Source organism: Pleurodeles waltl, chromosome 2_2 (genome assembly GCF_031143425.1).
Source record: "Pleurodeles waltl isolate 20211129_DDA chromosome 2_2, aPleWal1.hap1.20221129, whole genome shotgun sequence".
In the NCBI taxonomy this organism is placed as follows: Eukaryota; Metazoa; Chordata; class Amphibia; order Caudata; family Salamandridae; genus Pleurodeles; species Pleurodeles waltl.
The window spans coordinates 589,287,046-589,314,193 of record NC_090439.1 but is presented as its reverse complement, the minus strand read 5'-3'; the positions used below and the strand labels follow the sequence as shown (position 1 = coordinate 589,314,193).

Here is a 27,148-nt window from a genome sequence, read left to right as displayed (position 1 = left end):
GGGTGTGGTTATAAGCTGGAGTCCTTTCCTCATATAATATGTGTTTTCCTATATTTATTAGACCTTTGCATTAAACTATTAAGACCATGTGTTTTAAGACTGGGATTCCATACAATAAAAGATGCAACTGCAGCCTGCATCCTGGGCAACGACTTGCAATTAATTTGCAAGCTGGTCAAGTTTTGTGAACTTGCTGTTAGAGAACTTGAAAAGGTTATATCAAGAATACATTCCAAGGATTGTACAGAAGGAAATTCTTGGATCAAAGACTGCTATCGTATTAGCCTGGATCTAGCGTTTTTAAGCTCTGTCTACCAAGATTCAATACACATGAACTTATTGATAAAGTACCTACCTTCAGCTGTTGGGGACGTGGTCAGGCAAGATGGCTGAGCAGATGCACCCCCTGACGTAACAATCTTGCTACATCCTGCCCAAAAATGCAGACAGCACCGCATAACTAAATTGTGGTATGTGCATCCACCGCACCGGGGTCCAGAGAAGCTGAAGATTTGGCCACTCTTGGCTGGAAAGATATGGCGATGATACTTGCGTGTGGCGACCTGTGCTCCTACTGGGCTCCAGGGCCTCAGTGATGCTGAGAGACGGCTCACAGCGGTGAGAGACTCAAAGCTGCTCCTCATAAGGCAGCCTTGATGAGGGCCCACGGCAAAGGTGGGGAGGCAGCAGCTAAGCTGTGGCCTGTTCCACACCCTGGATCCCTAAACTGAGGCACCAAGAGAGAGGGATTGAGGTGGGGCCTAGGGACAACGTTGCTGCAGAGCTGGGGATGGGTGGTGTGACCTCAAGTGCCCCAATGCTGCTGGTGCCACACAGCTATTGTAACTGACTCTGTGCCTGAGGGAGCTGGTGAGGAGGCTTTGTCAAATGAGAGAAGAATGGGATTGGGGGCCTTGATCAGGGGTCCTATCTGGTTAAGTGCCTCTACGTTTGCTAACCCTCGAGCTCTGAGAAGCCTGGTGGCCCCAACATGACTGTACACTGAGGATCGGGGTACCTGCTGTGCAAACTGGCAGACATACCTCTGCCTGATACTGCTTCCTCCCTTCAACTACCCTGGAATCTATAGACCATAACTGATACACAGCTGGGAGCTGGCTGAAACAACTGTGGCCATCCCCCACCCTGTAGTCTCCTAAGTGCAACGGGCTGGCTTCAGGAGGGCAAGGGGCCTTGAGGAGGATGCTCTATGGTAACTGGTAAGCCCAGGGGATAGTCAGGCATGTGAATGTTGTCAGCGACATGGGGAAGGATAAAGCAGCCCATGCTTCAAAGGTAACATCATTACCCAGTACACTCAGGGTATGATCAAGTGCACCGTGCGCCAGATGGGTGCTAAAATGGCTGAAGGATCGGGGACCCCACCTGGAGAGCAGAGCTGACAGCAGCCATACAGGGCTCCAGGGTGACACTGGAAGGTTAGATTGACTTGGTCGCCATCAAGGTGAATCTTCTCTGAACGGACTTGCACAAGGTGGCCGACAGGGTAAAAACAGCTGAGTATTCTATCGGGACTGTCAACAGGAAGTGAAAACCCTCAAGGAACAGATGACTAAAACAACTGCAATGACCAGGACTCTGGAGGACAAGGAAGAGGATGCAAAGGGACGGTCACGCCGCAATAACCTACGATTTCTGGGCTTCCCTGAGGTAGTGCAGAAGGACACACTGGAACAGTTCTTGGAGCAATGGATCCTTCAGGTTTTAAAACCTCAGGGCCTGTCTGCAATAGTTACAATGGAAAGAGCCCATAAAGCGCTGGTGGTGTCAATTCCGCCTGGAGATGCAGCCAGGGTGCATATTGCTCATATCTTTAACTATGAGGACTGCAATGTGATCCTTTAGTCAGCAAGGGAGGCTGGTAGCATTACGTAACCTTTGACAATTCTAGGACAGCCATCTATCCAGACTACATGTAGAAAGTTTAGTTTGCCACAAAGATATTCCTTGAAGTGAAACAAAATCTCGGTGCACCTCCAGTATGCGTGATTACACCCAGTGAAATTGAGAGTGGGTGCACAGGATAACACTCATTTTTTCCAATGTTCTGATGAGGCCTGGGCCTATCTGGAACTATGCCACAAAGGGCCCCCGACTGCAGCATGGGACACAGCAGGCGCTCACTAAGCGGTGACACGCAGAGGATCTGGCGGTGGAGCGCCCACACATGGAAAGAGATACTCTGCTGTTCATAAAACATCATAGAAAAACCCAGGTTGGAGCTAAAGCAGTACCCACAGGTGTGATCGCCCACATCTAGCCCTGAATATAAGAACACATCAGCTAAAATTATGGTTTCATGGTTATCAGCAATATTGTTAATCTTGAGATAGGTGCTACGTGAACCGAAGAGACCATAAAAAATAAACAAATGTTTCCCCTAATTTAGGATAGCAAATTTCAAAGCAGAGACTGGTATTACTTTAAAAACTCACCGCCATCTTGTCTTGACTCAGACCATGAATTTTTATAGGTGCTAATGGAGGCCACAGACTGTCTATCAGGTTAAAAAGCCCTGGTGCCCTATAAAATAAAATAAAAAGTAAACACGTTTTTGAGAACATCAAATAAGAAAAAAAAACATACACAACAACATATTCTGTCCATAATATTATTTCATACACTCATATTTGGCTTTATGGCAAAGCACAGATGCAGCACATTGAGGTCTAGATGTGAATGCCATATGAGGCCTGCTATTCACTTCCACAGCTGGTACATTCACCCTACCAGAACATTCTATATAATCTGATGGAAGCAATCTATATAATCCGATTTAGTAAAATGTAAGCAAAGTAGTAATGATGGACTGCCTCAGGTAACCAGAAAGCGCTGTACTAACTTTTACCACCTGGTAACATTCATGCACAACTGAATTTTTACTTGTATTGACTAAATGAGCAGTATAGTCGCACTCTCCCCGAGAAAGTGTCGTACGTGAGTTAACGTACGCGATGTGGGGAACAGAATGTAGTCCTCCCTCTCTGTTAGGTCGACTCCTGACGTCATGGCCAATCCGATATCGAGGATGGTTGTGACGTCGGGGGGCGGCGAGTGGAGGAGCGGGAATTGAGCGCGGGGACTCCGGCTGTCGGTTGTCCTCCCGGTTGCTCCTCGTGGGCCATATTGTGTACAACATAATAAAGAGAGGTTATTGCCATCTAGCCCGTCTCGCCTCCCTCATTGATGCCACTACAAATGGCGACGAGGGTCACAGCTTTTCCTACGGCCCACGAGTGAAGTCCAGCGCGCCTGGTGTTCCTTGCTGCTGCTGGCGCGCGCCGATATCTCCTGCTATCCTGTGTGCTGGGGTATCCTTCTGCGCTGTCTAGGAGCCTCCAGAGTTGCTGCTGCACCTGTTCCACGTGGCCTCTCCGGGTGTGGTGCCCGCCCTCCGGTCATGTCGCAGCCCGTCAATATCTGCGTGCCTCCTCTCTTCCTGGACTCTCCTGGTAAGCCGTGCATGAAATGGAAGGGATGGCTGCGCGCATTTGAGAACTATATCGTCTCCATTGATGGTAAGGGGTATAGCCCGAGCTGAAAAAGTCGCTGTTATTCGGACTGTTGGGGAAGGCTGGCCAGGAGGTTTTCGATAGCTTGCCGGTTTATGTGAATTCCCCGGGGGCCACCGCTCCTCTGAATGAATACCAGGAGGCGGTTAAGCGGCTTGAGCTGCAGTATGCTGAGGAGTGTAACATCATGGTGGGGCGCCATAAATTTGCATTGCGGAAACAGGAGGAAGGAGAGACTATCGAAGAGTATATTGCGTGTCTACGAGTTTTGGCCCAAGACTGTGAATTTGCGGAGATGACTGATACCTACATCAGGGACCAGGTGGTGTTCTACTGCCATTCTAAGAAGGTGCAGGAACGGTTGCTTTCTTGCAGGAACCCTGCACTGAAGGAAGTGGTGGCCATTGCAAAGGCAGTGGAACGCTCCATGGTGTCCTCTAAGGAACTGGCGAGCACTAATCAGGCGTCAAATGTGTTCTATGTGCAGGACAGACATAAAAATGCGCCCAAGACTCCAGACAGGGCGGCGAGCGATAGAGGGGGAGGCAGGAGGCCGCTCGCTTGTTTTAGATGTGGGTCAAGGGACCACTTGGCGGACAGCAGGACCTGCCCTGCCCTGTCCAAAAGCTGCTCTAAATGCAGGAAGGTGGGCCACTTTGCGGCAGTGTGTAAAGCCAAGAAATCTAGTATGGGCATGAAAGTGAGCTCGGTGAGCGATAGTGACGTGGATGCGGACATCTTGCTGTCCATTGATGATGAGGACGGTAGAGTGAAGGGGCCCATTGGCTCCGTCCTGATTGGTGCGGTAGAATTGCCATTTACGGCTGATTCTGGTTCCCCTCTTACCCTGATCTCTGATAGGACATTTGATTTGAAATGGCAGGGTGTGCGACTGCATGAGACGGATGTGAATCCAAAGGCCTTCGGGGAACACGACATAGTGATGATGGGGTACTTCTGGGACTCCCTCACCTTTCGAGGGCGTACGGTGAGAACGAAGATATATGTGGCTGAAAAAGGGAGGAGCCTTGTGGGGTGGAAGGACCTGGCGAAGCTGGGTGTGATGCTAGTCCCTGGGGCTGAAGATCCCATAGTTCTGAGGGATGATTGGGTCAACTACGTGCGGCCTGATGATTTGCATGAAGGCTTAGCTGAGGTCCTCGGCAAATTTGATTCCGTTTTTGAAAACAAGGTAGGATGTGTAAGAGGATTCGTGCATGCCATACGGTTGAATGAGGGTGCCATGCCAATCAAGCACAAGGTCAGAACGATTCCCCTTTCTGTCAGGGGGGAGCTGAAGGCTGTGCTAGATAGGCTGAAAAAGGAAGGAGTGATAGAGGAAGCAGGCGCATCAGAGTGGGTGTCCGCAATCGTGGTGTCCAAGAAGAAGAGGACAGGGGACATTCGGCTGTGTGTGGACCTGCGATCCTTGAACAGAAATATCCTGGTGAACTGCCACCCACTGCCCAACATTCAGGAGATATTATCTTCCACGTCAGGATCGAGGTTTTTCACGCTGATAGACCTGAAGTCCGCATATCACCAGGTATGTCTCACGGAGGATTCCAAGGAATTGACCACCTTTATTACCCCGTTCGGAGCATACAGGTACGTCCGTCTTCCGTTCGGCCTTGCATCGGCCTCAGGCGTCTTCCAAAAGCTGATGGACCTGCTCTTCTGCGACATGAAGGGAGTTGAAGCCTTCCAGGACGACATTCTGGTCCACACGGAAGATGAGGAGGGGCACCTGGAGCTGCTAGGCAGAGTGCTGGAGGTGTTGCGAAAAAAGGGGATGACGGTCTCCAAGGACAAATGCAAGTTCATGGAAGGGAAGATCGAATACTTAGGGCATGTGCTTACCCCAAATGGCATTGCGCCTAAAGATGACTTAGTGAGGGCCATACGAGATGCCCCCTGTCCAGGAGACAAAGACGCCTTGCGATCGTTCCTGGGGCTCAGTGAATACTATTCCAAATTCATGCAAAGATACGCGACCACCGTGGAGCCTCTAAGGAAACTGCTGCGGAAGAACGAAAAATACACGTGGGCACAGGAACAAAGCGCTGCCTCTGAATCCGTCAAGCAGGCCATCGTGGCGGCTCCAGTGTTACAGCCGTACAACAAGGACCTCCGGAACGTGATCACTGTTGACGCTAGCAACAAGGGTATCGGCGCAGTGTTTTGCCAGTTCCAAGGGAAGAAGGAGAACACAGTCACATTCATATCACGGTCATTGAGTGAAGCAGAGAAGCACTACAGCACCATCGAGCGGGAGACACTCGCGTGCGTCTGGGCCGTGGAGAAACTGAGGAACTATTTGTGGGGCAGGGAGTTCGAACTGGTCACTGACCACAAACCCTTGATATATATGATGGACGGTGAAGGACGCGGCAATGGAAAAGCCAGCTCGAGGCTCCTGCGTTTACTGTCCAAACTGCAAGAATATCACTTCATCATCAGACACATCAAGGGTGGCCTCAATTGCAGGGCGGATTGCCTATCACGCATGCCGGTCATGTGTGAGGAGGACGGTTCCCTGGATGACACGGAATGCGTGGTGGCAATGGTTGACGCAACAGCCATTTGCGAGGGATCCATATCTGAGGAGGAATGGTTGATGGCTCAGGAGAAGGACACGACTATTCGTAGGGTGATGGACCACATGACGGCCCATTGGCCCCCGGTCCGGAACTTGCATGGAGCACTCAGGAGTTTCCAACAGGTTAGCTCTGAACTCACCATCGAGGGCGGCTTTGCGAAGAGACACGAGCTGTTTGTGCCTCCGGAAGGTTTGAGAGACAAGCTAATCAGGATTGCCCATAAGGGCCATCCGGGCAGTACCGCTACCAAAAATCTCCTCAAGCAGTACTACTGGTGGCCAGGGATGTGCAGCGACGTCAGCAGCTTCATAGATCGGTGCGGACCGTGTTTAAGGGCCGACAAGCACTGGAAGACGGCGAAAGGGGAGCTGCAGCTGGTGGACATTCCTGCCGGCCCATGGAACAAGATTGCCATTGATTTCGCGGGCCCATTTACCCTGCTGCCAGACGATTGTAGACATCTCATCGTTCTCACGGATTACTTCTCCAAATGGATCCACTACAAGTTCGTCAGGGAGGTTACCACTGACCGAGTGATCAAGGCGCTGAAGAAAATTTTCGCGATTGAGGGGCAGCCGAAGATCATGGTGTCCGACAATGGCACCCAGCTGGTGTCCAGGTAGATGAAGGATTTTCTGTCCAGGTCGGGGATAAAGCAAGAGAAGACCCCGCTGTACAGCCCGAAGAGCAATGGGCAGGTTAAGCGGATGAATAGGTTCCTCAAAGAGGGCGTGCAACAGGCAGTCGCCTCCAACATGGATGTGAAAGCGTTTCTGGTGGACAAGGTGCACACTTTTCATAACACGCCTAATGAAGTTACGGGGCACACTCCGTTCTACTTGATGAGAGGGAGAAGGTGTATGAGTGAGCTCACCCCCAAATTCAATAAGTGGTATGACATGAGGGAGGAAATTGAGGTGGTACCTGATGAGAGGTTGAGAGTCAAAGAAAGAATCGTGGCTAAACAGGAAAGCAACAAGCGGTATGCTGACGTGGTGAACAGAGCCAAAACTAAAGATATAGTGCAGGGGGATTGGGTACTGGTGAAGAAACATAACAAGGTGATGAAAGGAGAATCCGTATTTCAAACCCCTGTACGTGTGCAAGGAGTGACAAGAGGAGCAGTCTGTTTGGAAGGAGGGGGATGGCGTAGCAAGGACGACATCGTCAGGCTCAAGGCTGGTCAAGAGGAAATCATCATGAGAGGTAGTCATGTGTGTGAGGCCGAGAGCACTGACAATATGTATGAGTGGCAAAGTCACGAGGCCAGGGATGTAATCACTGGTGATGATGAGTGTGGGAATATGTCCTCTATGCGAGGGCGGACCGGACATGGAAGTGCAGATCGGTGTGAGAAAGCATGGCGCGGCATCGTGGATGCCGGAGGCCGGAATGGTAGCAGCCCCGAACCTGTGAAGAGCGACAGTCACAACGTAATGAGTTCAGGCCAAGATGGTACAGGCGCTGGCAGGATGGGTTCACCCCAGTATATTACTCCGAGCAGGCCAATGAGGCATATCCGAGCTCCCAAGAGGTTCGAAGATTTTGTTATGAGATGAAGTTCCATAGGTTTCTTGTTTTGTTAAAGAGGGGAGATGTCGTACGTGAGTTAACGTACGCGATGTGGGGAACAGAATGTAGTCCTCCCTCTCTGTTAGGTCGCCTCCTGACGTCATGGCCAATCCGATATCGAGGATGGTTGTGACGTCGGGGGGCGGCGAGTGAAGGAGTGGGAATTGAGCGCGGGGACTCCGGCTGTCGGTTGTCCTCCCGGTTGCTCCTCATGGGCCATATTGTGTACAACATAATAAAGAGAGGTTATTGCCATCTAGCCCGTCTCGCCTCCCTCATTGATGCCACTACAGAAAGCTTTAAACGTTTTCATCAAGACTGTCTAAATGCATGAAATGGAGATATGATTTCCGGTGTTAATGGGCAGCATTGGACCACAAAGCATACTGAAAATTACTTGAGAATTCCACAATAACTGTTTACCTTTCCTCGACATTTCCGGTATTTCACAGAATAGTGGCAGACTGCAAATACTACTGAATAATAATTGATGGTTTCACATTTCATCATGTGGCAAAGAGCCCACACCTGCTTTGACTGTTTTATACCGAGAATATTGAACTCTTCAAGTACCAGAACATGCGGGTGGGATAACACCAGCGTCAAACAAGCAATGACAAAGTCAAGAAGTGTCAGCGGTAAAAGGACGAGCTATAGGCTTTGCCCACGCACATTTCATTACCATTCCCATGCGAACAATTTAATCATGGTGTGATGCAAGGCCTCTTGTCGCTACACGTGTTGGTAATAGTTGAACAAATATATTCCCTTGCGGCAAATGAACGCTCAGTATCTTTGAGCAGGAGGCACTGCAGCACACCACAACCAATAAAACACTGCTGCGGTTATAGCGAGTGTAATAGAGACTGTATGTTGACAAAAGGTAATTATATTTCATCGTTTCCAAAGGCCCAATCACCAAAGTCTTCAAAAACCGACGTTTTCCTCGTTCCTTTTAATACACGCCTTCATAGCTGAACAGTGGCGATTTAAAACGCACAACTCACCAGTTACAGCAGCTAAATATTTTGTGGCTCGCAGAAATCTTTGAGTCTGAGATACAAACTGTGACGAGGTGCACTAGAGAAATATTTGTACCAGATCACTGTTCTAAATACATTTTACTACACCTGTTGTAACGGGAAAGTGGCAATCATGAACCACAAGCCAGGGGAAATTACACTGGTTTTAACGTGCTCGGCAGGGGGTGGAATGCATATTGTGCTTACAGTACAAGTTTACAGTTGTCAAAATCAATGTGATGAAAATAAAATGACATAAGATATGTCTGAAAATCAGATGCCACACTTCAGCTGTCAAGTTGCCTCAAGTTAGGTGTGGCTCTCATCAAGTCCTCTCTTAAAGCTCATTTTGGGGCATTGACTTGTACCCCTGCACTTTCAAGGTCAAACGAAAAACTAAACGTACAAGTACCAGAATGGAAAGTATAAAGAAATGAACAAAGAAACTATTCTCTCCTAACTTGGAACAGTTTGCCCCAATCTACACTGCACCTGCAAGTGAAGGCATGCGGTCAGTAAACAAATGGTTTAGACTTTTTTCTCATGACCGCAGATCCACCTCCCCCAGCATCTTCATTTTAACTTTAATCTTATCCCCTTATCCACTACCCCTCACCACAACTGCTGCCCCACCTCTACATCACAACGCTTTCAAACCAACCTCATCTCATTCTCATCCCTTCCTCAACTTAACCTCATCTCAGCATCGTCCCTATTTATTTCAACCTCAACTCAACCAAATCCCACTTCAACCCAAATAAAACTTCACCTCAAATCAATTGCATTTGCAAACTCTCCCTTCTTTTTCTAATCCTTGCATTATCCTCACGGCAATATCAACTTCAGTTTACCCGAACCCTAGCTCCGGACCATCTCACATCAATGTTGAACCACCCTACCTCAATTTTACTCCCTTCTCACCTCAGTTTACAACCCCCAATCACACACTGCCACAACCTCGCGGCTACTTCATGTTAACCAAACCCTCATGAAAAATGTAACCAAACCTTTGCTTCGCTTCACCTTCACCCAACTCCTTCTAAACCTCCACCATAAACTCACATTAATCTTAGTTCACCTAAACCTCACACTCCTCTCAATTCACTACATCATCTCTATCCCCTCACCTCAATCCCACATCAATTTCACTTTTTTTTTTACAACCATACCTTCTCATAACCTCAGCACACTATACCTCAATCTCATAGAACTCTATCTAAAGTTCACCTAAATATCACTTTACCCTGACCTCGCCTCAAACTCATCACCCTCTCCCCTCAACCGCATCCTCACTCCTTCCCACATAAACTCCCGTTTTTGTTTACCTTTCCTTCCCCTTCACCTGGTTTCCCCCGCTATTACTTCAGTCACTTGTACTTACTAATAGTCACTGTCCACCTGTGGTCAGTAACAGCTGTAATCCTTCCTGCAGGCAGGGGCGCACAACAAGGCAATAACCAACAACTGTCGCTGCAGGTAAGAGCAAGGAGGATGTTCGTAACCTCACAGGGTGCTCTGGGAACAAGAGATATCTCTCACCTGTAGTTATTGTAAAGAAATGGCGGCATTCTCACTCTGGATTGCTTCTGCACAGCCTCTTCAGTAATAGTTGTTTTACACATGGTTGACTCGGCTCCTCCCTCTGATATTGCTGAGGAAGAAGACTAGTCAACCAAAAAAACAGAACAACTGGGTTATGTTTTTCAACTTTATGGCCATCTCTCTGCATTCTATTTAGAGTTCTAATGCCTGTTAGTTCGTCTTCTTCCGTGTTTCTTCTCCAAACGGTTTTTCACGGGCTGCTATAATCAATGCCTCTGTGTTAAGATACATGTCATTTTGTTCGACACTCTTCAATGGGATATTCAGAACATTCTGAAGATGGCTTAGAGTCTCTGGGGTCACACAGACGAACATCAGTGGGACAGAGGCCTCTCGACTGTCTCAAGTCAACACATACACCATCTGTCACCAAACACACATTCCACCATACACACATGCTAAGTGCACACAGCCAACACTCAAGCTACCACACCCAGCATGTGACAGCACATCTACCACCAAATCTTCATTCAACTACACCCACCATCCTACACTGACACAACTAACATACAGAAAGACACACTAACATACGTCAACACACTTACCATCTTACACCAATGAGAAAGTGCAATGAGAAGGTTGTGCTTGGCCCTGCCTGACCACCTTACCTGCTTGACTCTGCCCTCCAGCCAGGCCCGGCCCGGCCCTTTAAGACCCGCATCACTTTGCTGTGTCGACTTGAGAAACCATAAGTCCCACCTGCTTTTCTTGCTAACTCCTTTCTCACATGTGACTCTTTTGGCCACTGTCCACCTTTTGCTTCTGCTCTCTGGCCCCTTTTGCCTCTTTTCGCTTTCACTCTCTTCCTTGACACTTTTTGTTTCTCTTGTCTAGAACCTTGTTGCCCTTTTTCACTTTTACTCTTTCTTGACAATTTTTCCACCTCAAATAGCATTGTTTGTCTCTTTGTCTCACTCTCTACTTGAACTACTCTAAATTGCTCTCTCATTCGCACCGTAGCCCCATTTTGCTTTTGCACTTTGCCTTCTTTTTCAGCTTATTTAATCTTTTTTTTACTTATAGCCTCTCTTGCCACTTTACTAACTACATTTTTTGCCTCTTTTCATAACTTTAAGACTTCTTTGACCCCAGCCCCACTCGCACACCTGCTCCTTTCCAAAACTTCTTTCAGCCTCAGGTATGCTACCGCCACCCACTCCTGCCCCGCCCAGCCCCACCCACTGCCCCTAGGATCTCCTCCCACCTCTTGGACCTTCTTATTGGTGGTCACAGCATGGACGAGCCATTAAGAGGGCATTGCCTCACTACCTCTTGCTCCACAGCCGTCCATCTGTCCCTGCAAAAATCCTGGAAAAACTCTTAACAAGCAACTGCCCGATTACCTCAAAGTCAGTCTCCTGGATCCTTCCCAATCTGGATTCAGACCAAGTCATTGCACCAAGTCTAACCTCTTTGCAGCAAATGGCAATATACATCTCATCAAGGAAAAGGATGATACTGCAGCTCTCATTCTTCTTGACCTTTCAATGACCTTCAACATCATCTCCCAACGATCCTCATCCAATGCCTCAGTGAGACTGGAATATGTGGAACTGTTCTTGAATAGATCAGCTCCTCCTTCAAATGTCACACAGAACATGTGAGCCTTGTCTCATGCATGTCCCCAGCCTCCAACCTGACCTGTGGTGTACCCCAAAGTTCATCTCTGACCCTCACACTCTTCAATGTCTACATGTCCCCCGCTTGTTAGCATCGGCTGAGCCCATGGACTCAACATCATCTCGGACACTGACAACACACAGCTCATTCTCTCCCTCTCTGATGACACCCATAGCACCCAAACAAAGTTCATCGACTATCTGTCAGAAGTCGTCCACTGGATGAAGTCCAATTGGCTGTAACTCAGCTCTGACAAAATGGAGGAAGTTATCTTTGAGAAAGAAACCTCACTCTGGTCCTCGGCCCAGCGGTCCTCAAATTAGGACCAAGCCACGACACTAGATATTGTGATCAACAACCAAATACCAGTGTCTAGCTAGGCAACTCGATTGCCTCCTCTTGCTTCCACACCCTCAGGCTCCTCAGTAAAAACTTCAGATGGTTTTTGTTTAACACCCACCAAACAATCCCAACCAACCCCACATCACCTGTAAGCTGGGCTACAGAATCACACTCTATGTCGGACTCACTGCACAACTCACCAAGATACTCCGGGGCATCCAGAATACAGCAGCCAGACTAACACTCCAACTCACACCTTGCACCAAAATAACCAAACAACTCCACTGACTATCCATTCACAAATGCACCCTGTTCAACTATTCAAGCACAATTAAAAAGCCCTACACAACCTAGGACATGCATACTTGAACAAATATCAGCTTCCACACCCCCACCAAACAGCTTCACTAAACTAGGTTACTGTTTGCCCATGTCATCTGCATCCAAAGAGCCAGAGCCGGCGGCGCACCTTCTTGCACCTGGCTCCTAAAGCCTGGAACAACTTACTCTTTCACATCAGGGCCTCCAGCTCAGTCTTAGAATTCCAAAACATGGAACTGAAAACATGGTTCTTTCAACAGGCCCTAGCCAGGGTAGCTCCTCCCCTTCTCTGTGCACCCGGATACTCTCCCGGGCGATATACGTGCAATAACAATAACATAACATATTGTCTTTTGTATTACTACACAACTAACATCTTGTCATCAACAAAAGCACCCAAAAACTATAAAATTCCATAAACAATGTAAGCTGAAATTGAGTTATGGGTGACTAATATATAAGTGGCTTTGCCAAAACATTAAGTTAAGAAATTCAAAAGTTAAAGGTCTACCTTCACCCCATGTCCCGAAACCACTGTGGTAATTCAAAATTATTTTTATTCTCTTTACAGAGTTATATAATTGTGTAAAACAGAAAAAAATTAGGTACCCTTTGACATTTCTATGATTACATAGGACATCTCTCATCACATTCATTAGATAGACAAGCAACACACTACCACTCAAGTACAAGTAGGGAAATAATACATTCAGAGTGTTCATAAAGGTGTGGTAGCATTCATGACAACGTCAGAGAGAGGGTTTAACTATCTGCCCGAAGCATGGGTGTCTGCAGAAAGGTTTCTGAGGGGAGAAACGCACCCGCTGTGACCTGTCCGCATGCCAGACTTTGTGGGTCCGCAACCGTACTAGTGCAGGCAGCGTACCACTACGGCGGCCGTAGTGTTACGCTGCACTGTGAGCCCGCACACCAGGCTGTACCTAAATACAGGAGGGGCAAGCTCCCCCCCTATAGCCCCTGCTGCAGACGCCTATGGCCCGAAGTGCCAGACAGGAGCTGGGAGGGCTCCAAATGTCTTTGGGTCAAGATTTTAACTGCATCAATGCCTGGTAGTCTTCTAATCTTCCTTGGCAATATGCCAAGTCCCTCAGCCAGTCATCGGATTTTGGGTTGTGTGCCCACTGCATCACCACCCTTCTCTTTGCAAGAATCAGCAGCACTGTCATCAGGCTGCGGGTATCAACTGGAATTTCCTTAACATACCCTAGTAGGGCCGTGAGCGGAAATCGTGGTACGGGATTATCTAACATCAAGTCTATGCAACTAAGAACCGCATCCCAATATTCAGCTAGTCTGCGCATCCCCATGCAAGGAGCAAAACGTCAGCTCCTGCAGCACTGCAGCATTCAGACATTGCCTCCGGGCTAGACCCATTGTTAGAAATGGGGTTTCTTATTGGCTAGGGTAGGCACCTCAGTCAGGCAGAAATCACCACTCTAGTGAAGGCGAGTAAGTTACACACCAAAGATAACCTGTGCTCACCTCTGGTAGCTTGGCATAGAGCAGTCAGGCTTATCACCACATGCACACCAGTGACACAATAAAACACATCACAAAAGAGAATCCACACAGGGTTCTATAAAATTATACATATCTATATTGTATTTTCCACATAAAACATAGTCCATAACGATAATATCCATATACACTGTGTGCATTATGCAAACCATGAGTTAGCACTCATGTTAAGAATTAAACTATCCTATCACACAACATCAGGGCAGGAGACACAGCAATCAAGTAGCAGAGGAATTCACCTTGATCACCAAGATCGTAGATACCATGTATAGTGTACAATTCCTACAGTATGCCTCACTATGCTAAAAATACAAGGCGTCCCAGCTCCATAAGAGCAGCCGATGTTTCAGTCATGAAAAGTAATCAGTTTATGAAACTGAAGAACAAGTTATACAAGTCCCCACCTTTATGTGCACTCCTGAATGTGACGGGAATCACAGTAGTAAACTGAAGTCTTCCCCCCCTCCTCCTCTCTGTGTGAAATGAGTAAATGTGTCTGCCGACAGGCAGTTTGGGCTGCTGTAGCCCAATGCAGCTTCTCTCAACTACAGCCGAGAGGCATGCCACTACTAAGGTACCAACCAAGTACCCTGTTAACCACTGGGTCATGCCCCTCCAGGCTTGAAGAGAGCAGGGCCACCTACTAGGGCAGAGCGGGCCGCTGCACATTTCTACCCAGGGCCCGACTCACTGGTGGTTCTCCTCCCGGGCAAGGGGGCAGGCGGTACCACCAGACACGTTTTTTGCCTCCCTCGAGCTTGCCTCGGCAAAGGAGCCAGTTCATGCAAGCACTATGGCTCGGACTGCAGCGGTGAATTACATCCCCTGAAGTGGATGCCTGCTTGTGTCCCGGAGGCACCGAGGAGTGCACGCCTCATTCACATGGATTTCAGCTGCGGGAGCTGGAAGAGTTCGCTGCGGTGCATCCGGCTGGTGACCACCACAGGCTGAAAGAATTCCAAAGTGCATGGAATTATAGGGGGTCAGCACTCCCTGTGCTGTCCTTAGGGAGGGCCCGACATGCTTTCTCCCCTGGCCACCACACTCATTAGGGGCAGGAAGAAAGTTATAGAGGTCACTCCCAGAGCCTAGCAGCAGTTCAGGGGAAGCTCTGAGAGGGCAGGGGTCACGCAACAAGGTATTGGAGAGCTTGTGAATTTGGGGGCATAACCGGCAATCCTCCCAGAAGAGACAAAGAATGGCGGTTCCTCCTAGCAGCCCCTCAGGGTCTGGGGACCCACAGAGTCATAGAGCAGCTAGCAGCAGGGCAATATGCAGAAAAGCAATCCAGTTGTGTCCTCTGAGCCACCCAGCAGATGCCAGTCAGCAGAGCAACAAATAGAAGAGCAGTCCAGATGAGTCCTTTGTGCAGTCCAGCAGTCCCTCTAGCAGAGGTTCGGTCCCAGTTCCAAAAGTGCTCTAAAACAGGGGGGAAGAGATCTTCTACTTATACTCAAGAATGCCTTTGTCCGGGGGTAACTTCAAAGGAGTCCTTTCATGTCAAGAACAACACCCTTTCTACCCAGCCCAGGAAGACTATCAGTATACAGATGCCTCTTCTGTCACACCCAGCCCCTCCTGTGTTATGGATGTCTGGAAAGTATGCACTAAGTGCAGCTGTCACTCTGCCCCAGACATGTATTGGAGTCAGGCTGAAAAAGCAATAGAGTTATAAGCACAGGGAAATGCCCACTTTCTAAAAGTCTACAATGGTAATTAAACATCCACCTACTCCAATAAGCAGGATTTCTCACTATCATTCAAAACATACTAAATATGCCCCGGCTATTCTTCATAGTTCAGAAGATACCACTTAGACATATGTCAGGACATTTCCAATGCAATCCTATGAGAGGAGCAGCACTCACAGCAGTGAGAAACAAAATAGGCTGCTTGTCACTACTAGGACATGTAGTACATAAAGACGTTTGTCCTCCCTTTTACATACACAGCCCCATGCCCAAGGGTTATCTGTGGCCTACCTTAGGGGTGACTTAGACATAGTAAAATAGGAGTTTAGGCCTTGGCAAGTAGTTTCACTTGCCAAGTCAGTGTGGCAGAAAACTGTGCACGCAGGCCCTGCAGTGGCAGGCCTGAGACAGGTTTGAAAGGCTAAATCTGTGGGTCACGCAATCGGCGCTGCAGGGCCAGTAGTAGCATTTAATTTACAGGCCCTGGTATATGTTATACCACTTTACAAGGGACTTACAGGTAAATTAAATAAGCCAAACAGGTGTAAGTCAATTATATCAAGAAACAAAGAGGATCAGAAAAATAAGAGAAAGGCAAAGTGTGGGGATAACCCTGCAGAAAGGGACATTTTTAAAACCCATCCTCTGCAGGCCTGTGTGTGTAGGATAGGTGCGGTGTAGGAATTTTACGTGTATTAGCCTCAGCCTGTAGTTGGGTAACATCATGCTACTTTGGAAGCAGCAATACCACTATTTAACTAGGTCTGCCTGCCATTTCAGCAGCGCTTTGGGTGTGAGCACAGAGGCCTTGTCCTGCATGGTAGAGTGCAGGCTGGTGATTAGTAGTTTGGAGGAGGAGTTGCCTAGCACATAGTCTAAAGACGGCAAGGGGAACAGGTTCGCAGGGGCCCTGAGGCGCTGCACAGTCTATAGTATAGCAGTATGTTTTGCGACATACAGTGGGTGTGGGCTGGCAGGTCCTGCATAGATATTAATTTACCTGTGGAGTAAAGGTCGCCCAAAGTCTCCAGGCCCAGCCTGCATGGCTGCTGTTTCACAGACGCATCTCTCGAACGGGCCAGCGCTGGGTTATCAGCAAGTGGAAGGCCTGTGGAATCTATGCAGTCCATTCAGCCTGTATTGCGAAGACAGTGCCAAGCCCAAGCAGTACAACAAACCATGTCAACCTCTTTGAGTGGGGGTGTTGTTGTAGTGCAAATTACTGAGCGTAGGGGGCATGCATCAGCACTGTCTGCCTTTATCGCGGCATGAGGTAGGTACTAGACTGGGTGTATCCAGTAGAATGAATAGTGTGCCTGTGTGCAATAATAGAAGAGCCCAATGTTAGGGGGCTATGGTCCTTCCTACAAAGTCAGTGCTTCCCAAAACAGTTGTGGCTGCCTGCCCGCACACACCAGCTGGATCCGAAGAGATCGAATCTGTATAAAGAACATTCTGATAAGTGAGATGAGGAGGTTCACAAATAATTATAGGAGCTTGGGTAGAACCACTATTTTAGCAATGGCCATGCCACTAAGTGACACTGATAATCGAGTCTGTGGTAAGTCAAGCTTAACTCCACCCTCAACATACAGTTTTGACTACCTCATACAATTGTTCACACTGAATATAAAATATAAAACATTAGTACGAGATATGGCCATTTTGGTATTGGGTTACTGGAAGGGTCAGGTCACCTGAATCTCAGACCGAGTACATGACCAGGTAAATATCAGTTGTTACAACTCACGACGCTAAACCGTATGCATGTACCACAGGGATTTTTAGAACACGTTGCTGTTTAAAATGCATTGTTTGACAGTTTGGTATTTAACAACGCATTATACGTTGCAACAATTGGTCTCACATATATACACACCTATATTATATATACATACACACAAAAATATTAATATTAAGGTCAAGCCTCTATTCCTCTGTGTTCCGGACTATGGCCGATGTGTTTCAACAAAAGACCTTCCATTAGGCCCATTATTCTTTTAGTGCCAATCCATTTATTAATAACTTAGTAGTCCTTGCTAGAACAACGTATCCACCCACATACAGTGTTATGGGACATGGCAACCGCCATTTTAATTGCACAGACCTTCTCAATTTTGATTGTTTTCCATGTAAAGTCTAGAATTCACTTTCAATATTAAGTTGTATATAGTGTTCAATACTGTTACTTAAAAGATTGAACAGTCATTTTCATATATATAGTGCAATATTTATCACATTTCTACAATCAATATTTGCTCATTCATTCAGGCGCCTGGATGTTACTTTAAAACTTTCTATGCTCACAATTCAGTATTCAAGCAGTTCATCAAAAAATTGCCAGAGTCCCAACCCTTTTAGGTTAAGTGTTCTAAAGTGCAAGATACCCAGGTGCTATGGGTCTGGTACAGGGTATCCAGAAATGTTTACATGTTAATACTAAATACAATTTATATAAAATATTGATAGTTCAAGTAAATAGATCTCAAATCTTGCTTTTCCCTTTGTATAAATAAAGCAAAAAGTGCTCAAAACTTCTATTATATAAAAGAAAGTGCAAGTCTTAATATATAAAATAAACTGCAAGTCCTCAAGTGCTTCAATCCAATACAGGTTAAATAAAGTGCTTTTTTGCTATATCCCAAAATCCTAAACAATAACTCTTATTGCTAAAGTGCAAGAGTGCTGGGGTCTCCTCAATATTGCAATTCAGATCTTCTGCATTTGCCGGGATCTTTTTGCTGAGCTAACCAGCATCATCATTTCACCAACTAATCAGTTTGTGTTCTTATTCAGCCAGATTTATTTATTTAAAACGTTAAAAAAATCCCAAATATCACAGAATGCTACTTAAAGATGGATCATGTTCCCAATTAAAGAGCTCGAGATTTCTACCAGAATCATTAGGAATTAGCATAAGACATTAAGGGGGTCATTCCAAGTTTGGCGGGCGGCGGTTGCCGCCCGCCAAACTTACCCCGTCAAATGACCGCTCCGGGGGCCATTCAGACTTTCCCACTGGGCCGGCGGGCGCCCGCCAAGGGAGCGCCCGCCGGCCCAGCGGGAAAGGCCCTGCAACACAGAAGCCGGCTCCGAATGGAGCCGGCGGTGTTGCAGGGGTGCGACGGGTGCAGTTGCACCCGTCGCGATTTTCACTGTCTGCTATGCAGACAGCGAAAATCATGCTGGGGCCCTGTTAGGGTCATGATCTTTCTGTCCTCCAGTGTTCCATACTCCTTTTTGTTAATGCTGAATATACGTGCTTTGCATAAATCACACTTTACAAATACTCTGTTCTCGATTTCTAACCAATTACTTGATTTTTTGTAAAAAGGTTAATAAAAACTGCTTATTAGAATCTCCCCCAGGGCTGCAGTAATTTGGTAATTGATACTGGGATTATGGTCTACACATTATTTCAAATGGTCATCATGTTTTAATAAATGCTAATTTCCCCTGAATATTTGTTTTAATTTTGGTTGTGCTGAATCGTATTCCGTTAATTTCCAACCCTGATGCCCATGTCCTGTGTCATTCTTCTCTTTGGACATTTCCTCGTTATATACGAGAGATTCTCGGTTTCTTGATCTGACCTTAGCCACAGCATCACTCTGTACACTTGCAGGATGTTCACGGAGAGTGAATATATTTATCATCCTAGTTGCTTCAATCTCATTGTGCTTTTCAGTGGAACATATCCTACAGGCCCTTAACAATTGTCCACTAGAGAAGCTCCATTTCAGTGCCTTTGGATGACCACTATTCAGCATAAAGAATAGCATTAACTGCATTTGCTTTGCAATGTATTCTTGTACATAGTTGTTTCCCACAACTTGCACACTGACACCTAAAAATTCCAAATTATTTTTGGTATGAGATTCTATGAATCGGAGGTCTAATTCATTAGTATTAAGGGCCCATATATATACTGTTTCAGAGTCTCTTCATCACCACCCCACAGAATGAATCTCATCCAGACAATCACATATGACATAAAGTGATCACTTTCCTCGGGAAAGAAATGCTGGAATTCTTTAAGCTCAAACTGGGCACTGTGGAGTCCATAGGTGGGGTGTGGAAGGAATTTAAAGCAACCATTTGTGGCAGACGCATAGCTACCGACAATGGACTACTATGGGCTCCCCAAACACACTTCATGTGACTGGAAAATTAAAGGCCCCAACACTAATGCAGGAAGATGATGGGTGAAAACAAGAACAGATGCGGTCTAAAGTGACTGAATTCAGGGATATAGCGGCTATAGCATCCCAACACTGCAGTAAATATGTGTGAGCCAGGGCATAACGGGGAGGAGACACAGCTTGTCAAATCCGTTGCCAATATTAACAAAAGTCGAAGGGCAGCCAAAAATATAACAGAAGTTGAGGACACACCCAGCACCCTGTGCCAAGATACCTTTAAGATCTATTTGGTATGCTTAGCATTTTTCATGAACTTATACATAACCATGGGATCAATGTCCTTGACACAGACTTCTGAATTCTTAGAGGATGTAGCTCTGGGATAGCTGAGTGATGCCCATAACCTTTTCTTGGAGCAGCTCTTCACTGGGTAAAATCCTAGTAGTCATTGGTGAGTTCCCCAGGAGCAAGACACCAGGCTCGGATGGGCTGCTGGCTGAATTTTATAGGCTTCTATGCTCACATTCTGGCTCCTCACTTTCTCGCAGTCATTGAGGAGGTGTGGAAACAACATGCTCTCGAACCTTCTATGCAGGAGGCAGTGATCACTGTCATTCTAAATCCAGAGAAACCTGCATACCAGTGTGATTCATATTGGCATTTATCATTACTGAATTTTGACGCTAAAATCTTGGCCAAACTGTTTGCCGACTGGCTGTCGCTTCTTTTGCCAACCCTAGTACAGCCAGACCAGTCAGAATTTGTCCCTGGCAGGTCGACAGTCCATAACGTGTACACCCAATTTGCCCTTTTACAGGATTTAAATCCTGACATTGATGCGGTAGCCATATTCCTGGATACCTCCAAGGAATTTGACACCCTGGAGTGGCAAAACCCTTTCCTGTGTTACATGGGATGAATCTTCATTGATTGGAACACAGCTCTGACTGCTAGAGTACATATTAATGGCACTTTCTCTGACCCTATGGCCGTGCCCAGAGGAACGCAATAGTGTTGCGCCCTTTCACTCATCCTTTTTTTTTTTTGGACACAGCCTATCAGACAGTGCAGCTGTCCACTTTGCTATAGACATCTTGGGAATTTCAGAAAGTTGACCTAGGAATGCATTGCACCCATTGATTACCACTGGCTTTGTGTTTTGCAACTCGCATTTTCTGATTTTCTATATACTGGCTTTATTTGCTTTAGGCTCTCCAAGTTCAGTTTGCCCCTCCTGTTGCCTAAACCATGTTTAGTGTGTTCTTCCACAATCTCCCTTTCTGTAAAGAAGCCTTTAAATCTTGTTCTTACCTTGTCACATTTGCTGTGCATTCAAAAACTGAGGTCAACTGTCAGGCGCTGTCTTCCGGGGTGCTTTTTTACTTTTCTATCTCTGACTTCAAAGTGAGAATATTTATGTGACTATCTTGCTGAATACTGGGGGTAGGCAAGAGCACACAACAACATTTAAATTAACTGTGTAAGTATTCCAGAATATATCAGAATTAGGAACACAAAACGCATTAGTTGTTATTTCTGAAGTATGTTGGAAACAAATACTTTATTATGATCAATAGTGTAAATCAATACAATAGGTGATGCAATTTTTACTCATTTTTGTTTGTGCACAGTATACTTTGATTAGTAAAACGGTATGTCTGCGCAACTATAATGGTCATTTCAATTGAAAATGTAATGTCTTGGCAGTGCGCTACCATACCATGCACACTCTGCTCTACACCACTCCACTCTACGCCACTGCACTTTATGCCATCTCATGCTACGCCTCCCTACTCTACCCTGTACCACTCTAATGTGTGCCAATAAACTCTTCGCCAACCTACCCTACACCACAGCACTCTACACCACTCCAGTCTAGGCCACATCAATCTATGCTGCACAGCTTCACTCTATGTCACTGTACTCTATGCAGCTCTGCAACACTGCACTCTACGCCACTGTACTCTATGGCAATCCACTGAACACTACTCTAATCTACTCTGCATCGCTGCACTCTATACCACTGCACCCTACACACTTTACTCTACACCATTTCACTCTATGCGACTCTATGCAACTGCACTCTCCCATGCACCACTCCACTCTACGCCACTTCACTCTGTTCTGAGACACTCTACTTTATGCCACTTTACGCTACTGCACTCTACCCTAAACCACTGCACTATACACAACTGCACTTTACTCTGCATCACTGTACTCTACGCCACTGCTCTCTACACACTCTACTCCACTGCACTCCGACACTCTCCTCTGCAACACTTCACTTTCTGCCACTGAACTCCATGCCACTCTACTCTGCCCTACTCCACTCTGTTATTCAACTCTAAGCCATTGCACTCTATGGCACCCTGCTCTACACCACTCTATGATACTCTATACCACTCTCCGCCACTGCACTCTGCCATTCAACTCTACTCTGCGCCATTGCACTCTATGCCACTTGACTCTAATCTGCACCACTGCCCTCTGCATCACTGAACTCTACGCCACTCCACTATGTACAACTCTCCTCTATGCCACTGCACTCTGTGCCACTCCATTCTGTGCCACTCAACTCTATGCACCACTCTAATCTACCCCACTGCATTCTACGATGCTGCATTGTATGCTGCTGAATTCAATAGCACTGCACTCAGTTTCTCTATACTCTGCAACACTCTACCTCAATGCACTCTGCACTAGTCCACTTCACGCCACTCCAGTATATGCCACTCCGCACAATGCCACTCCAATACACAACACTCTGCCACTCTACAACACCCTACTCCACTCTTCGCCATTCCATTATACGCACTCTACAACACACCTTGTGACTCTCCTCTATGCCACTAGCCTTTAGCCATGCTGAACAGCAGCCACGCAGGTGCACAACATGGATAAAACACACTGACAAAGTCAATAGCTCTTGCATAGATGCGACATATTGGTTTTGCCAGTGCTTGTTGCATTAGGCATTGAGCCACTGGCTGCCAACCTATTACAACACTATTGAGAGCACGCACTGTAATACACATGTCAACACATTCTAATATCCTTTTATGTGGATGACATGGCCCTCTATAGTTGTTTGAATATTTTAATTTCTGTGTTGTCTCATACTTCTTTAAAAATAAAAATCTCGACAGATTTCCCAACTCGCTCTAAGACTGGTGGAGACAGTGCAAGGGGCATGCAGACTACAGCAGAAATATAGATTTACTGCATTTGCCACATAATCCATAATTTGACACACAATCTGCTAGTTTTAATTTGTTTAAAATGGTTCTAGCTCAAAGGGTTCAAAAGTTACTAGAAATGCAGTGACACGTATTTTTGCATAGTGGAAGGCAATTTGGAAAACTGGATTGATCACCTTTCTGTCGCTTATTGCTAAATGTGGGTCTTAAACTAGTACTAATGAGGTGCAACTAATGCCCATGCAGTGCTACCAAGTTTTAAACTGACGAAATAATGAAGTAATACTACTACAAAATGTGTTGCATTATGCCGCATAATTCGTTTTTTTCTGGCTGCATAATTTACATAACATTGCCGTATAATTTGTCCCCTCCTACCGCATAATTGCAGTGGCGGTGCCTATACACTAAATGGGGAAAATGGGGCTTGGGCGTATGAGGTTTTTGTTGCAGAAGCAGGTGACCTGAGTAAAGCCACATAGAAAAAACGGAGATACCTATAAATAATCGGACTATGCCTTAACAGAAAAATGTCTAAATCTATTTCGGTTACGTTCTACTGTGAACAAACACTGACGAATAGTTACTGCAGCCCAATCGCTTAAACGGGTTATCTGGGAAGTACACGTCCACAGTGGCGCCCAAGGAAACGAACCTACTGACCCCGTGTGTAAAGAACAACCCGGGGTGTGAGGGGAAGGTGAACCCGAGGACCTTCTGTGTTTTCGGAGAACTGAAAGCAGACGAGCCAATATAAAGCTTGTAATTAAGAGCCGCTCTGAAGAGCTGAACACCAGTCACGCACTACATCGCCCCCCGCACTCAGTCCCATCCTGATCCTTGCTACATGCTTTTCCCGCCCTCTTCTCCTACCCAAAAGCCGTGCCTCTTGAGGCCGGCGACTGCAGCTTCGAGGCCGCGTGACGGGCCAGCGGGCGCCAAGCAGGGGGAAGTAAAGTGGACTATCTGCCTCCAGCCGCCCGTGGTGACAGAAACCCGCCGGCCAGCAATGGCGCGCATACACAAGAACTGACGTCAGGTCTCTTACCCCAAATCACAATCTCCCTGTGCCTACCAGAAATGAATGTGTCCTGTGTAATGTAACTGGTGCTCATGAAAAGCTCTCCGATACCTTCGGGTCGAGTTCGCGCTACATAAAAACTGCAAAGAAAAAAAATGACGCCACCAGCGTGAAAAAACCCTTGCTTACCCTCACCCACTTCCCTACTGGTCGTGATAAAGGCTTGTTTCCTCATTGCCTTCAGTCGGATAATCAGTCCAGTGGTATAAAACAAAGCTACCCTACAAGGTCTGTATTGTATTAGAGAAAATACAGTGAAAGTCGCTGTACAGGTGAGGCTGTGGCCAGACATGATATGACCAAACAGGCCACAGCGTGAGCATGCACCACACACTTGCAAGCAGCCTCGCGACTGACACACTTCATTTAAGTGGGAGACTAGCTTCTCTTTTTATAAATATATACGCTGTTTTACCTCTTTGTTCTATATTTTAATGAGTATATACAGAAAGCGCCAGATAAATATTAATTCAATGACATATTTATCAGAGTGACCTTCACTGTGTTCATGGGCTCTATACATTTGCTTGAGTTAGAGCTATCAGCATTCAGCATTGTTCTCTCAGCTGTTAGACACAGGGACTTATTCACAAATGTAAACTTACACTTTTGGTTTAAGTGTACAATTTTTTTTTGCTATCCACAAAGTTCGAGTGCAGTTTTACGTATGGTATCTTTATGACTGCAGACTGCCCTATCTTTTTATGTGGGGAGTTCTCTGCAGTCGTGAAGATACTGCATACAAAACTACCCTAGTAGTTCGTGATTACCAAAAAAGCGCAAACTTACACCACAAGTACAAGTTTACCATTGTGTAAAATGCCCTCTATGTCCTGCCCACAAAATAACTCATTGAGTTGAACATTTGTTCCTAAAGTGTTGATCGGCTGCCTACAAGACTCGGTAAAGCACGCTCAGAATAAAGCGAGTAGATGCAGAAACAGGTGAATCAAGGCGATATAAAATGAACAGTGATGAGTGTTTTAACAATAAAACAAGAATTTGTAATGCATTAGATTTCACATTTGCTTGAGTTAGAGCTGTCAGCATTGTAAATGCATTAACTGGACTTTTCTTGTCACTTAAATTGGCCAACCTTGCTGCATAATTTGGCCCACTCTGCCACATAATTCCAGTGGCCCTGCATATAACTAAAGCACTTCTATTTACCTTCTTCCTCTATCTGCAGGAAAAATAAAAATATTGGCATTATTATATATTTTTTATTATTTTGGGGTCCCCGGCTCCCAACCTAGTGTGGGGACCCAGAGATGACTGAGACAGAGAGAGCATGTCGTGCAGTGAGTTATGGGCATAAATGATTTGTAAAAGGAATGCCCTGCAAAGCATTATGGGGTGAGTTCCCGAGTGCAACGAATATTGTAGTATGTTGACTGTAATGCTCAGAACAGCCTCTAGAGGACACCGCTATAAAAGTAACATTTGTAAGAAACATGGTCGTGTAACCATATAGTCAGCCCCTAGAGAGCATAACCACATCAAAACAGAATGGCAGAACGTAATACAGTGTAACCATTTATTTAGCCCCTAGAGGGCATGGTGCCTCACACATTTTCAGTCATAGCAGGCCTACTAGAATAATATTACAAACAAGGCACTTAAAAAACAAACTACTCCCCGCTGTAAAACAAAAGTCCCAGCCATGAGAGAACTTAAAAGACACTGGCTTGTGGGCGGGGTTATTATACTGCCCCCCCTCCCACTCCTAACCTAGTGTGGGGACCCTGAGATGCTCTAGACAGAAAGAGTGTGCCGTGCAAAAAAATTTGATGGTGGTCCCATTGTCCTAGGACCACCATACAGTGCGTTATGGGCAAATGTGATTTTCTAAGTGCAGTGAATATTGTAGTATCTTGACTGTAATGTTCAGAACAGCCCCTAGAGAACACCATAATAAAAATAGCATTTGTAAGAAACATGATCATGTTACCACAGTCAGACCCTAGAGGGCATAACAACATGAAAACAGAATGGCATAAAGTAATGCAGTGTAACCATATATGTAACCCCTAGAAGGCGTAGTGCCTTACACATTTTCAGGCCTAGCCGGCCTACTGCAATACTATTATAAACAAGGCCCTTAAAACACAAACTACTCCCAGCGGAAAAACAAAAGTTCCAGTCATAAAAAAGACATTGAATGGTGGGAGAGGTTACTATTTTAGGGTCGCCACAACTTACTGTGGGGACCCAGAGATGACCTATATAGAAAGAGCGCATCATGCTGAACGGTTTGGTGGTGGTCCTGTTGTTGGACCACCACAGGCTGAGTTATGGGCGAAAATGATTTGAAAAAGAAATGTCCTGTAAAGCATTTTGAGGCGAGTTTCCAGAGTGCAGTGAATATTGTAGTATCAGCTCTACCACTGTGCCGGGAGAGCTGCGTTGAGGATTTCTGTGTGTTTTCTGTTTTAAGTGCTCCAGTTTGTATATTTTTCAACTGCTAAACTTGTATGTAAGTGGTACTCATGTAAAGCACTCATCAGATCGAGATCGTGCTATACGAAACTTCACATAGTCATGTAAAGCGCTCCTTTGACTGAATTCGCTCTATACTAAAATTCACGTCCTCATGTAAAGCACTCATCTGATCGAGTATGTGCTATATGAACCTTTTAAATACAAAAAAAATACATGAAAAAAGAACCCCCCCACCCAAGTTGACAGTTTTTTTGCGCAGACACGACAAAGAAACAGCAGCATGCCCACAACAAGGAAGAAACAACATAAGGTCACGCAGCACGAGGCGGCGAGGCAAAAGAAAAAAGCAGTGCACCACACTAAGGTAGTGTGCAATAATCCATGTAACAGGGTCAGTCTCCAAAGCAGTGACAAAGCAGCTTTAAGGTGGGACGAACGTAAAGC

General features: G+C 46.2%; 1 protein-coding gene across 1 annotated transcript in view; it reads right to left on the bottom strand.

Moving 5' to 3' along the window:
• SPIDR (scaffold protein involved in DNA repair) overlaps window positions 1–27,148 on the bottom strand; it is a 1,761,208-nt gene that overhangs the window by 271,930 nt on the left and 1,462,130 nt on the right. Inside the window, exon 13 of the mRNA XM_069220129.1 lies at window positions 2,457–2,544. Coding sequence (XP_069076230.1) covers window positions 2,457–2,544 — 88 coding nt within the window. The remainder of the gene's footprint in view (window positions 1–2,456; window positions 2,545–27,148) is intronic.